Source organism: Misgurnus anguillicaudatus, chromosome 19 (genome assembly GCF_027580225.2).
Source record: "Misgurnus anguillicaudatus chromosome 19, ASM2758022v2, whole genome shotgun sequence".
NCBI lineage: Eukaryota > Metazoa > Chordata > Actinopteri > Cypriniformes > Cobitidae > Misgurnus > Misgurnus anguillicaudatus.
In genome coordinates this window covers 19063797-19078383 of record NC_073355.2, presented here as the reverse complement: position 1 = coordinate 19078383, position 14587 = coordinate 19063797, and the positions used below count along the sequence as shown (strand labels likewise).

Genomic DNA, 14587 nt, shown 5'->3' with positions numbered 1-14587 from the left:
TGCATCAATGCATTCTTATCCACATTTAACCAACTGTTAAATAGAAATATTTTTTTCGGGTTAATTTAACCCAACCAGTGGGTTTATCTCTTTTTGACCCAATGCCAACATTTTTAAGAGTAGGCTATACTCTAATTATTTTTAGCTTCTATGTATTTGTTACTAATTTAAAAATCATAGATTGTTAAAATGTCTTTTTTTCCAAATGAGGAACTTATGTTTTCCCCATACTTTGCATTTTCCATGTTTGGAAGTGAGTTCACTTTTGGGAGTGAGTTCAAACATAAAAATAAATAGAGCTTATGCAACACTTAAGTCGCAGAGGCAGTGTTCAGCCCTATATTCAAGTACAGACAGTTATAACTTGACTTTAAATACATCTTCAAACTCCACCCCTCTTTGTAGTCAGCTATTTTAGGGTTCATTGTCACACAATGGTTGCTCTGTTGAGGACTTTTCCCTTTCCTGTGAGGGGTTTATTGTTTGACGATGAACAAAGAAGCTCTATTATGGTAAGACATCTAAACAAATATTACTTACAAAACCTTTGACAAATCCCGTGCACACGGAGGGAGATGATGTCTAAGTACACAAAGCATCTTTCTCTGGGCTGACCATGCTTATTTGTGTGAGCTCAAGCTCATGACTTGTGATAAATACATTTCCTTTAGGATGCATTTTATTGGATTTACCACAAAGTCTGATATTCTTTAATAATAAAGCGCAGTAATCTGCAAGATTATTTAATTATAATACTACTATTAAATTTGCCATTTAGGCTGCCTGCTGGCCTTTGCAGTCATTTCAGATACACAAAAATAATACACATCAAATTGTGATTATCCATTATTACAAAGCTTACATTAGTCAGAAATTATGAGTCTATGGGAACTGTATTATCTAATCTGGACAGGAAAACACGGTTAGCAGGATAACAACTATTATGGAGATGGTCAGAGTTTGTCTATCATGTGACTGTAATATGACTTGGAAACCAGTCAACTAAAAACAAAAAAACTTAAATCCTAAAGCAAGAGCAGCCCCTATTGGTTATAAATATATAAAACAATATTTGTTTACTTAAGCGACCACACCTTCATACACCAAAACTCAAAAGTACTCTTTAAAAAATAAAAATAAATAATATAAAATTAGAATTTTGTTTTACCGCCATTAACCTCCTAAAACCCAAGCTTTGGTTTGCCTTTTTTCAGATTTCTACCAGCTATTTGGGGTTAGGAGGAAGCAATAAATATATTAACCAATATTTTTCTTTGAACATGAATCAGTGTAATTGTCCACGTTTGTGTACAATAGGTTCCAGTTACACAGAATTGAGTATTATGGTGCAAACAACAAAAAAAGTGATGTTTAAGCAATGTACAAAAAGTGAAAAACCACAATTTTTGTATAAATGAGAAAAACTGACAACTTTTCCTAAGAAACTCTCTAGTACTTAAAATTGCACATATAAAGGGCATTAAAGAAAAAAAGTGTTTAGTTGGTTCAAATCCTTACTAAAATAAAAAAAATGCTATTGATATTATGAATCATAAAACACTGTTTAGAAAAAAATATGCGAAACGGTGACATTTTGGAGGTTAAAGGTCTTTCAGAAATATAATTGTATTGGAAACCGTATACATGCAAATAGCTTTATTCCATAAAAATACCATCATGGAAAACCAGGTTTTACATTTAGGCCTACATTAAATAGTTCAGGTTCCCAGTTAATTTATTTGCATTTATAGAGTAAAGTCTCCTGTTGTGTAGTTCCTTGTGTTTTTGTTGGATTGCCAAAACGTAATGTCAGTCAGCTGGAAAACTATCAAACAAAATAGTTTCTTCAGGGCCTTATAATGAACCAAATCCTTTACTAGATATAAATTGTGTATGGCAGTCATGCCCTGAGGATATATTTAAAAAAGTACTCAGTGTTGCAATATTTCCAGTCACCCAGAGGATTAAGGGTTTAATTTTAACATCATTACCAACGTATACCCTTCCAGTAAATTTCCTAGATGACAACAAAATACTTCTGAATTTTGTAGCTATAAAGAATTTATACCATACATCTCTACATTGTACTCATTTACTTATGAAATATTAAGAACTGTTGAATGCTTTATTCTGATTGGTTCGAGAAATGTAACTGTTTAGTACCACCTTGGGTGTGCATTATTTTCCATTAATTCAATGGCTTTTCAACAATTAATCCTTTCATATTAAATAGACTTTGTTATTAAACTCAGAAGTTTGTTGTATATTAATCAAACTTTTTTTAAGCGTGTGGCCCCCTTGTGTATGGTGCATTCCTTCGTGGACAAAAAAGTTATTAAATTATACACTTATACAATTATATACTTAATTATAAGTAGTGCTGTTGGTTAAAAGCCTTATTTTTGGGGTTTAATTACACAGAATTCATGATAAATTAATGTATTTTATTTTTATAAGATGTCATAAAACTAAGCCCCCCTGGTACCATCTAATGGCCCCCAGTTTGAGAACCACTGAATTAAAGCACAAGCTTGATAGGCATCTTTTACTGTAGCATTTTTCTTTGTTACACAATCTCTGTTACATCTCAAATTGATGAGATCTAAACTGTAGTTGTAAAAATGCAGTTTTTATGTATTATTGTTGTCGTTGTTTTGTAATTCTATGTTTTTCACTATACATTTTTCAGAGGTGCAAAGTACTCAAGTATTTTACTTTATTAAAGTGTCTCCACTTTATCAGGGTGTTTTTTTACTTTAATACATTTTAAAGCATAATATCAAACTTTTTATTCCACTACATTTCACAATAAATATCTTTTAAGTTACATAAAAAAATCTAGTACTTGAGGGTTTTACTCAAGTAAATATAAAATTATACATAAGTTAGTACTATATTTTAATGTATTTAACTTGATAGTTAAGTAAAAAGTATAAAGTTATGCATCAGAATGAAGTGAAGTAAAAGTCAAGAAAAACACACTGATAAAGTACACATACTTGAAAAAACATTTCCTTGAGTAAAGTAAAAATACTTGAGTACTTTACACCACTTTTTCTATTAAATTTCTTTGTAAAGCAATAATACTTAGTGTAGTATTATCTGTTCAGTATACTGTGAACATTTTGGGTGATGATTGTTAGTACACAGTTGTATGAGAACAGAAGTCAAGTGCACTAATGTAGTGTGAAAAATTGACTTGTAAGGACTTTTGAGGTGGTAAATTTGGCCATTTTGCCTTAAATCTAAATGGTTTCTATGAGGGTAACTTTAGGGACAGTTGATATCCAAAAACGTGTAGGCAATCTAACTAAATTCACCCTAACTTTTTGTGTTGCATATGCATAACTGCGCTGAACTATACATGAACGATAAAGGAACTCAGCGTGTCACATGAGCAGGAAGTTGAGAGCGATAAGCAGTAGGGAATAACCAAGTTTGCTTGAAAGGGGTCACAATTTACATTTGGTTGGAAGATTACGCATTTCAGAACAGGGGGACTTATGTGACAATATTATAATGACATACCGTATTGGTATAAATAAAAATGTAACATTGGTTTAAAACAATGATTATACACGAATATGAAATGTTATGAAAGAGCAGTCACCCGCCCTCCGCGCACATGGTACGGTCCTTCTCTCACTCGCTGTGGTTGGCGCCGGTTGCCGTGCACATGGCCGAGTGAGTAAAATCTCTGAATTTCAGGAGTGACATTTACCAACCTGCCCAAACAGACACAAATCCATCACTAAATGCGCAACACGGATAACATGGATGACGATTTGGAGTATGAGGACGAAGAAGAGCCTTCGTTCAGTGATCCGGAGGATTTCGAGGATGACATCAGTGATCAGGGTAAGAGAGGCCTGCGCTAGCTTTAGCTCCACAGCTAACGGCAGATAAGACCGTAAACCTGAACATATGTCACCACTAAACTAGCAATTACAGCTTTTACGTCCATTAAGAAATTACAGGCTAGTTGACTGTGCTAATCCAGGCTAAACGCTATTTATTATAGACACGTCTGCTTAAGTTCGGTGAAGTTCAGCAATGTGCGTTATCTAGACAAAAGCATTGTAACAGATGCAGCACAGCATCAGCTATTTGGCGCTCATTGATTCAAAACTATATCTTCCCAATGCTTAACTGTGGCCTTTTTAATATATGATTTCTGTTGGTATAATATTAACAGTACGATTTCTTCTCATACAGAGCTGCTTGGGGACGTCCTGAGGGACAAACCGCAGGAGGCTGATGGCATTGACTCGGTTGTTGTGGTTGATAATGTACCTCAAGTCGGACCCGATCGTCTGGAGAAACTCCGGAATGTCATTCACAAGATCTTCTCAAAGTTTGGCAAAATCACCAATGAGTTTTATCCAGATGCTGATGGAAAGACCAAAGGGTAACGTTAACTTTTGCTATGCAATGTGTGGATGCAAGGATATTGACATTTTGGCTGATGCTGATAATCTGTAATTGTTATGACTGATATTACATGATAGGTGGTTGTATATGTTGTTGTTTTAAAACACACAGCTAGATTGTGCACAGTGTGCAGGCATCAAAATGCTGCAACTATACCGGGGTTTTAACTTTAGCTTTATGTATGAACTGAAAAAAAATCCCCCCCAAATAATCTTTGACTTCTTGTACGTATGATAAAAATGGGGTGGTACTGTACCTTGTTGATCTTGTACTAACAATAATACATGCAATTTACAGGTATATATTTCTAGAGTATTCTGCACCAAGCCATGCTCTTGAAGCTGTGAAGAACGCTGATGGCTACAAGCTGGACAAGCAGCATACTTTCCGTGTCAATCTCTTTACAGACTTTGACAAGTATGTTACCATTTATTGTGTTATTATGCATAAGTGCATATAAAACGTGAATAATTATATCCAAAATTACTACGATTCATTTTAGATACATGTCAATCTGCGATGAGTGGGAAACTCCTGAGAAACAGCCCTTTAAAGATTTTGTGAGTATCTTTAAATAAGAAGATTCGTTCACGTACGGTATTCAACACTGTATTGACTTTGTCCGTCGTATTTATGTTTCAGGGAAACCTGCGTCACTGGATGGAGGATCCTGACTGTCGTGATCAGTACAGTGTCATCTACGACTCTGGTGAAAGAACGGGCATATTTTCCAATGATGTGAAGGAACCCATCGAGGTGGAGGAAAGAGCGGTACGTCCAAATAAAATGTTTAAACCATGTGGCTAATAGGTCAATGCAAAGTGTATTCAGTGTCTTTTATCATACTTTTGCTGCAGCGCTGGACCGAGACGTACGTGCGCTGGTCTCCGAAAGGCACTTATCTGGCCACATTCCATCAGAGAGGCATTGCTTTGTGGGGAGGTGAGAAGTTCAAGCAGATCCAGAGGTTCAGTCATCAAGGAGTGCAACTTATCGATTTCTCTCCCTGTGAGAGATATGCCATGTTGTTATTACATTTTGTTTGAATGCAGTTTATTGGTTATTTTATATTATGTATTTAATAGACATTTGTAATGCGGTTGTTTTTTGCAGATATGTTGTCACATTCAGCCCTCTCATGGACACTAAAGATGATCCACAGGCTATCATTATCTGGGACGTTCTTACAGGACAGAAGAAAAGAGGCTTTCATTGTGAAAGCTCTGCACACTGGCCGATTTTCAAGTAAGTGTGGTCTGCGTTGATTTGAATAGGACTTGACTTGTTAATCGTTTGTTAAATGTCATTTAATATAAAAATGTGTGTTGTTTTAAGTGGAGTCCAGATGGAAAGTTCTTTGCTCGAATGACACAGGACACCCTGAGCATCTACGAAACACCAGTTAGTGTCCTAAAGAATCAAAGCATGTTTCAATGCTAATTTAAGAATAAGAGAAGTTCAGATATGTAATTTTAACAAAACTTTTTCCTCTTTATAGTCAATGGGTCTTTTAGACAAGAAGAGTTTGAAGATAAATGGAATTAAGTGAGTATAACGACAAATGCTTAATCTTAATAACAGCACAAACCAAAAGTAAACAATAATGATGACATTTGCTGATCACTATTTTCATTATCGATACATCGATAAGACCAATTTTGATGATGCAAACAAATAGCTGAATTGTAGTTTTAAATCTATGAGGCTGTTTACACTTGGTATTAAGATGTGTTTTCGTCAATCGGATCACAAGTGAATGATGCTAAAGACAGGTGTAAACGGTGTTCAAAATGTTTTGCGCTCATCCACTTTCGACCACTTTCAACCACATTTAGAGGTAGTTGAAAAGCACACACTGCTTTTGTAGTGTAAATGCACATGTGGTTGAATGTGTTCGAACAACCATATGAGACTGCCTTACCTTTCGCCTGTTTATCTAATCTGAGGTACCGAGCACAATGTTTTACGTCTTTTTTGACTTATTGCACAAACACACAGTGTACAGGGCTATCTGTAGGCTTTCATTGATAAAACTAAAGCGGCTGATTTCAGCGTATTTCATTCGTTTCATTTTGCGGGTCTGTGAAAGTTGCGCAATCTTATTTCATCAATTGCGCTGAGATGTCAGAGAAAGCTCTTACATATACAAAACACTGTGCAGCATGTTTACTTACAACACAAGCAGTAAGTATTAAGGGGGTCGCACACCGGACGCGCATCTCAGCGTTGCGTCGTTCTAAAAACTTGACATTGCTTTCTATGAGTATGCGCACACCGGCAGCACCTGTCCGCGGTGCCCAGGTACGACTCAGGAAGTTGCTCTAATCCCTGTCGTGCCACAGAGCGCCACTCACATAGTTTAATATTAAAAAACATCATATTTCTCCCAAATCATTAACGATTAACATTGGCTGCTAATGTATATTTTGCATTTTAAAGTTGATTCTATCTGATTAGGCTTGCGCTATTTAATGTGCTTCCGGTGTACGATACCTTCGAGTTGTCCTAGATGCGGTGTGGCGCTGAGCTGCGGTCCAGTGTGCGAACCAACCCCCCATCCCCCCCCGTGTCCATTTAAACTCATCGTTACTCCTGCTCACGTGTAAATACTCACGTCTCTCTCGTCTACTTGAGATCCGATCGACGAAAACACATCTTAATACCAATGTAAATAGCCCCAATTTCTTAGTAATGGGACACATTCATGACCATAAATGCAAATACTTAAGTGCATCAGTTTTTTACTGTTCATGATCTTACAGTTCTTGTACTTGGAAGTGGCATGAATCAGGGTTCCCACGGGTCATGCAATTTCTGGAATTTTAAAAGGTCTTTTTCAGACATTAAAAGTCAGGGAATTTTATTAGTCATGGAAAATCAGGAATTTTTGTTTGTTGCTTTAAATTTTAGTACCCATTTTTAAAATGGAATCTGCTTGTTAACTTGTGACGTAAGGAATACAAGCCTCCTCTGACTACAATTTTAACAGCTGTTTATTGGCATTGTTCATTTATTTCACACATTTAAGCTATATTTTTATAAACTCAAGGTGTACATGACATTACACGGCATGCCGGATATAGGTTATGGAATTTCAGCATTTTAGGGGCTAAACACCCAACGTTATTTTAAAAAAGAGCAGTGCGATGTGGCTTTTTTTTCAAACTCCATATCGTGGTATTTATCCTCTATGGGGCGGTTTCCCGGACAGGGATTAGACTAGTCCTAAACTTAAACACTTTTAAACGCGGTTTCCCGGACAGGGATTAGACTAGTCCTAAACTTAAACACTTTTAAACGCGGTTTCCCGGACAGGGATTAGACTAGTCCTAAACTTAAACACTTTTAAGAGCTCTTCAAACTGAAAACAACTTGCACTTACATATCTTAAAATACATCAGTGCCCTTTGTTTTACCTCAAAATGCACACAGGTAATGTTTTTAGTAAGGCGTGTTTGTTAAAACTAGTTATATTTCCTAATTAAACTTAGGCTTTGTCCTGGATTAAGCTAATTCTGGTCCGGGAAACCGCCCCTATGTGACTTATTACGCCTCAGTTTCCGTAGTGTTGTGATACCCCAGCAGGACATAGCAACAGTTTAGAGAATAGAAAGCAATATTGGTCAGTTTCTAAATAATAAAAATTTATATTTGTATGTCTATATATTTTTAGAAGAAAATTTTCCTGCAGGGCATTTTATGAAACTCTTGTGTGAAAATCACAAAAAAAAATGCTGGTGTGCAACTTAAACACAAGGCTGGTGGGGAATGAGTTAAAAAATGATGTTAAACAATTTCAACTTATGTTGTTATGTTGAAACGTGTGTGTGGTGAATTTTCAATTTATTGCTTACCCTTAGTAAGTGCAGTTATCACTCATATTTCATTATCACTTTGTCAAGGTGTTTAAATCAATATTTTTTCCACAGGGATTTCTCCTGGTCACCGGGTGATAATATCATTGCATTCTGGGTTCCTGAGGATAAAGATATCCCAGCAAGAGTCACCCTCATGCAACTCCCATCAAGAAATGAGATCAGAGTCCGTAACCTGTTTAATGTTGTGGACTGTAAGCTTCACTGGCAGAAAAATGGAGACTATCTCTGTGTAAAAGTGGACAGAACACCTAAAGGAACACAGGTATAAAAGCTGCCTCTTTATTGGGCTCTATAGCCGAAAGTTTTCTTCTCATGGACCAAGGAGAAATTACTCATCATTGTTTCTTTGTACCTCAGGGTGTTGTCACCAACTTTGAGATCTTCCGAATGAGAGAGAAGCAGGTACCTGTGGATGTGGTGGAGATGAAAGGTAAGGAAAGAAGCATATTTGTTCTGTTTTACACTTTTTTTTATATACCTGATCTCGGTTCTCATATTTATGCCTGTCTTACAGAAAGCATCATTGCCTTTGCTTGGGAACCAAATGGCAGCAAGTTTGCTGTCCTACATGGTGAATCTCCCAGAATCAATGTATCGTTCTACCACGTGAAGAACAATGGCAAAATCGACCTAATCAAAATGTGTTCCCTGCTTTTAATAAATATACTTTGGCTTTTTGGTGTAGATGTTTCTTTTAAAGATCAACAAATTTTTTTTTTTCTTTTTCAAAATGTTTGACAAGCAGCAAGCAAATAGCATTTTCTGGAGTCCACAGGGACAGTTTTTGGTTTTGGCTGGGCTGAGGAGGTCTGTACTCATTTAAAATGTTTTGTGTGTGTGATTCATACATATAATTCAATCATATTTATTTGGTATTTTTCTATTCCTCTAGTATGAATGGAGCTCTTGCTTTTGTGGACACTTCAGACTGCACCATGATGAACTTTGCCGAACATTACATGGCATCAGACGTTGAATGGGATCCCACTGGACGATATGTGGTGACATCTGTCTCCTGGTGGAGTCACAAGGTGATTTATTATGTGCCACAATTGTATTTTTAAACATTTAAAAGGTTTTATATTAAAGATGGATACACGCGCTAACCAAACTTGCAATTTCTATCCATCCAGGTGGACAACGCCTTCTGGCTGTGGACATTCCAGGGTCGTTTGCTGCAGAAGAACAACAAAGATCGTTTCTGCCAGCTGCTGTGGAGGCCCCGCCCACCCTCTCTCCTGACCCAAGAGCAAATCAAAGTGAGCTAACATCAGATGCAGGGTCGCAGTTATTACCCTTTCAGCTGCTTTCATACCAAACTCTAATTCCACCGCTTCGGTTTGAACCCACAGCTCATCAAGAAGGACCTCAAGAAGTACTCCAAGATCTTTGAGCAGAAAGATCGTCTCAGTCAGTCCAAGGCTTCAAAGGTAAGTATTTTTAAAAGTATAATGCATAAAGTGATTTTAAATTACTTTCTGTAAATTGTGATTAAGTTTATTGCTCAGATTTAGATTAGTGGCGTTTGCTTCAAAGGAATTGGTGGACAAGAGGCGTGCCATGATGGAGGAGTATCGCAAGTACCGCGAGAAAGCCATGCAGATGTACCAAGATCAGAGACCCCTTCGTCTTGAACTCAGAGGAGGTAACAAATGCAAAGATAATGTCTCTTATCTATTAAATATCATTTATTATTTGACATTGCTTGGGCCACTTTGGGTGCCCAAATCCTGTTTTTTTTTGTACTTTTCCTTAAATGTGCACGTTTGTAGGGCCGAAATATAATAAACAGTAATATCTCAAATGTACATAATGTAATAGCTGAATGATTTGATCATTTCAAAAGGTACATATAGACAAAGTTTTAGATTGATGCAGATAGGAGAGACACTGGCAAGACAGAGAGTGATGCTTTTCCCCAAGAAAGAATGTGAAACATAAAGCGATAGCATATATATTGTATAAAATTTTTAGCAAGTTGAATTTTTTCAATACCTTGCAGCCCTATATGTTACTCTTATAAGACAGTGATTCCCAACCGGGGGTACTAAAGAGTTTCCAGGGGGTACGCGAAAAGATTTAGATTTTGCTTTGATCTCATTTACTTTTAATAAAAATGTCATTCGTTCGTCCAGTCATTGACCTAAGATTGATTTTTGTGAGGAAAGCATTGTAAAAAGTACTACTTTAAATGTAATTTTAATCTTATCATTAATATTATTAGCTGTTGTTATTAAATGCTTCAAAACGCAGTCCAGTCCTGTTATATAGCGATGTCCAACTCAAAAACGATCTGACTATTTTCAATGAACCTGAAAAGTTTCTAAGGACACAAAGTTTATTGACTATAAATAATGTTCAAATAATGATATTCATTCTCACTGCCGTTGCATTTTCAAATGACGCAAAAAAAACATTTGAATTGTTTTTGGCTAACATATTTTGTCCCGTGTGATGTCTTTTGTATTTGTAGTGAATGTCTTAAAACATTTTGTTTCTCTTTATATTTGAACAGAATAATTTAAGCTATTTGCACACTTTAATTATCAGTAACTTTAAATTGAGATTTTAGTAAATTTAGGGCCAGATATACTAAAAAGGATGTGAGTGCTCAATTCCAAACAAGTGCCCGAGTGGAAAATTTGCGTGTGATTTACTACAAAGGCGCAAATAAAAAACACAGGCACAATAATGACATAAGCACATTTCCAAAATGACTAATGCAATCTACTAAGAGCAGCGCAAATTAGTACACGGTCGCAAATAAGATACCTCGGCAGGACATCACAATGAAAATGCGGACTGCGTAGTGTAAAATTGCAGCTAACAAAGTAAAAGTACATTATGAAGAACCGGAGGACGAAAGATGAAGGGTAAAAGAAGTTTTGAAACACCTGATTTGACTTCTCCTCGTGACTTTTCTCCAGCAAATTAAACATCGCATGGCTTGGCAAACTATATATTAAAAAAAAACTATGTTCCTCTGGCAAAATGTAATACTCTCCTCCTATTAATCTTGCTTTTAAAAGGAAAACTTCTACAAATGCATATGCGATGAGGTCGCAAAAATAACACCTATTCAGAGCTAAATATCTACTGCGTGTTTTTAGTATGTTCAATTGTTATTTAACGGCAAAATGGTAGTTTGCGCAAGCTCTTAGTAAATCTGGCCCTTAAAGGGGTCATATGATGAATTTTTTTTTATTTGTAAAATAAGTCTTTGGCGTTCCCAGAGTCCGTATGTGAAGTTTTATCTTAAAACACCCTACCGATAATTAATTATAACGTGTCAAAATTGCCATTTTGTAGGCCTGAGCAAAAATGTGCCATTTTTGGGTGTGTCTTTTAAAATGCAAATCAGCTGATAAAATTCAAACACTGATCGCAATTATGGTGGTTTGTTGTAATAAACATGCTTCATCAGTCAGTGATTTATACTTTAATGTTTAAAATTAATTAATTAATTAATTAATATTACTAATAATTTGTCTTTAAAACACAACTTTGGTTTAGTTTTCGACGAAGGGGTACTTGAGCCTTACTGATAGGGCTGTGGGGGTACTTGGGGCTAAAAAGGTTGGGAACCACTGTTATAAGACACTTGATTTAAGTTTGTTATCTAATCTCTGTGGTTTAACATAAATGTGTTGCAATTTACATTCTAGTAATCCATGAAATGTTTGCTACCAGTTGAATATCTGGTGCAGTCATTTGCTGCAAGATTTTAATCATTGTATAATGGGACCTGTTTAAACTGTGTGGTAAACTAGTTTAAACTACTGCTGCAGTCAGTTAAAACATGTTTTATATAGGCCAGTAGCGGTTTGCAGTTTGATAAACATGGTTATTGCTGCACCTGCATGAGAATGTTTTCACTTCTGAATCGAAAGGAAAATGGAGGGCCAGTTAATTTGTAATGTGATGGTTGGTTGGATTTGCAAGGAAGATTGTGGTAAAGAACTTTAAATATGCAAATGTGTGTGATATTTCATAATCCTTAACCTTACCAGACTTGGCAGACAAGTTGACCACAATTGCACCTTCTTTCCATCAACAGAGTGTCTGAGACATGACTCCACCAAATGTTGCAGAAAACAGCCAAAAATGACAGCTAATGAGTTTAGTTTAGAAACATTTACAAGTTAATACTTTACCCTGTACAATATTAGTTTACAAAAAGTGTCAAGAAGTTCGAGTTTACATTCAGTAATGACATAAAATAAACTTTGTCATTATTCAAGAGATTTAATATAATTAGTTGTCAACAAATTTTAATGAGAGTGAGAGGTCCACTGTAGAGGTTGAGTTGTGGTTATGGATGTGATCTGACTGTGGTCACTGGATTTTCCAATCTTTTTAGGTGTGGACACTGATGACCTGGACAGCAATGTCGATGACTGGGAGGAAGAGACCATTGAGTTTTTCATCAATGAAGAAATTATTCCCATCGGAGATCTGTAGTTCCAACAGCAGGTAGTACGTGCCCAGTGACTCTAATGTGCCCTTTTAAAGATCTTGGCATAGTCATAATGATGTTTTGTTTTCTTCTTTTCAGCATTCGTTTTTTTAGTGGAGGAGTGTGGACTTGCATTGAAGACAAATTTGAGGGAGTTCCCCTAAGAGTATTCCTTGTTTATCATCGATCAAGTGCCTTTTAATACTGGTTGCTGTGGAAGGAGAATTTTGTGCCACTGTTGACTGCTGCGTTAATAAAACAAACAAACAATCCAGCTCTGGGAGAACCGGTCCTGTCAACATCATAAGGTCTGATTTTGGCAGATCTGATGAAGCATGTTCTTGTTTTTGCCTTTGGTAGATCTACCTCATCAAAAGGGTGTTACCATGGCACAGTATGCCAAAAACTGCTTTTACATCACACTGAATGAAAACACTTTTTTCAAGATTTTCAGAAAGGTGAACTTGTACTTTAGTGTGCGAAAATGGCACTACAGTGGGCTGTATCCTCCTCCATTCAGATTACCTGATATTAAATGCACAACAAGGGAATAAAGTTTAATTGAAATTGAAACATGTTGTTTTTTTCTCTCTTGTGATGCTCATTAACAGTTTAAAGTCATTGTTTAGCCTTAATGAACTTTAGCCAAACCCCTAACAGATTAAAAGAAAGGAATATATTAGGCTTTTGTGCAGGAGCAATATTAGTGAATAAAAAGTCTCTTAAATATGGATTAATGACTTTTTGAAAATTTCCTGTAGGATTCCGAGCATGTTTTTGAACTGTGTGTTTAGATTACACATTTTTGGAGTTTGGTGCCTCTTTCTTTAGTTGGTAGCCTTGTATGTTGTGTAATACACTTCCTCCTGGTTTCACAGACCAGGCGTAAGGCTTGTCATAGACAAAAACATGTTTCAGCTGTCTTAACTGAAAATAACCTGCATAGTGACATATCTTAAAATATGCCAGTGCTATTTATTCATAGTGAGAGACACATCAGTAACACCTTTGTCTAAAGCATGTTTGTAGCTTTTTTTTTATTATTCTCTTTACTGAACTGGACCCTTAAGGTTTAGGTGTGTTTATTGAATTATTTGCAAAGTTAACAGTTGATCACTTTTGAGTAGGTATTAAAATTATGCAACGGTTCAAACTTTTAAAACTTTTTAAAAGTGCATTTTAAAAATAATTGCATGTTTTTATTCTGAAGAGGAAAATAGCCCTGTTAAGTTACATTTTTGTTTCAAAATGCATATTAAATTGAGATGATTTCATGTGCAACAAATAATTTTCATATATTTCAGAGAGGTTTACTAATCTAATATCAACAATGTATTATTTCTAACCCCAAAAAGTGGATTTAATTTAGGTAATTATACATATATAAATGTGTTTTGTATTATAATAGGTTTTGGAACCTCACTTTGTGGTGTCCTTTACTATGACACTTCACAGTAATATGACTGATGTATCGGGTTAATTTCAGGGTTTTCCCTTTTATTTAAGATATATTAAATAAATATCCAAATTTTCACACTACAAATTTTTTCTTTAACCTGAGGACAAGTTAAAAGTTTGTGTGACTTTAATACTCAAGAAAAGGTAGGAACTTAGGAGGAAACATGCTTTAATGTTATTAGTTATTTTAAACTCATCTAGGAGGTCATCTAATCAAACCCACCCTCCAAACTAGAGTCCCCCAGTGATTTTTTTTTTACGATTTCCAGCACTGGTTGTAATAGAAAGTTTTATAACAAATACTTAACATAATTATATTATAATGTCAGGTTTACTCATAACATCTTTGCTGAAACGTTTCCCT

The 14587-nt window shown here is 35.8% G+C and overlaps 1 protein-coding gene across 2 annotated transcripts; it reads left to right on the top strand.

The window, feature by feature from the left end:
- The first annotated feature begins 3624 nt into the window (after positions 1-3624).
- Positions 3625-13338, top strand: eif3ba (eukaryotic translation initiation factor 3, subunit Ba). Of its 2 annotated transcripts, none has more exons than XM_073857054.1 (19): positions 3625-3858; positions 4216-4408; positions 4729-4848; positions 4934-4991; positions 5074-5202; positions 5289-5451; positions 5550-5673; positions 5763-5832; positions 5930-5976; positions 8361-8571; positions 8667-8739; positions 8824-8952; positions 9044-9116; positions 9202-9340; positions 9443-9568; positions 9662-9739; positions 9846-9954; positions 12670-12782; positions 12865-13338. In XM_073857054.1, the coding sequence occupies exons 1-18, from the start codon at positions 3756-3758 to the stop codon at positions 12768-12770; spliced, it is 2046 nt and encodes a 681-aa protein (XP_073713155.1). In that variant the 5' UTR covers positions 3625-3755; the 3' UTR covers positions 12771-12782; positions 12865-13338. The 2 variants fall into 2 exon arrangements, with proteins under 2 accessions (XP_073713155.1, XP_073713154.1); XM_073857053.1 differs by having other exon boundaries at positions 5550-5678; positions 5768-5832.
- The last annotated feature ends 1249 nt before the right edge of the window (positions 13339-14587 follow it).

What these genes read in the sequence shown, in the direction of transcription:
- eif3ba (XM_073857054.1), top strand. Translation starts at nt 3,756, where the DNA reads ATGCGCAACACGGATAACATGGATGACGATTTGGAGTATGAGGACGAA. An exon ending in GGATGACATCAGTGATCAGG is followed by an intron (nt 3,859 to 4,215) that starts GTAAGAGAGGCC and finishes CTTCTCATACAG; the next exon opens with AGCTGCTTGGGGACGTCCTG. An exon ending in TCTGCACACTGGCCGATTTT is followed by an intron (nt 5,674 to 5,762) that starts CAAGTAAGTGTG and finishes TGTGTGTTGTTT; the next exon opens with TAAGTGGAGTCCAGATGGAA.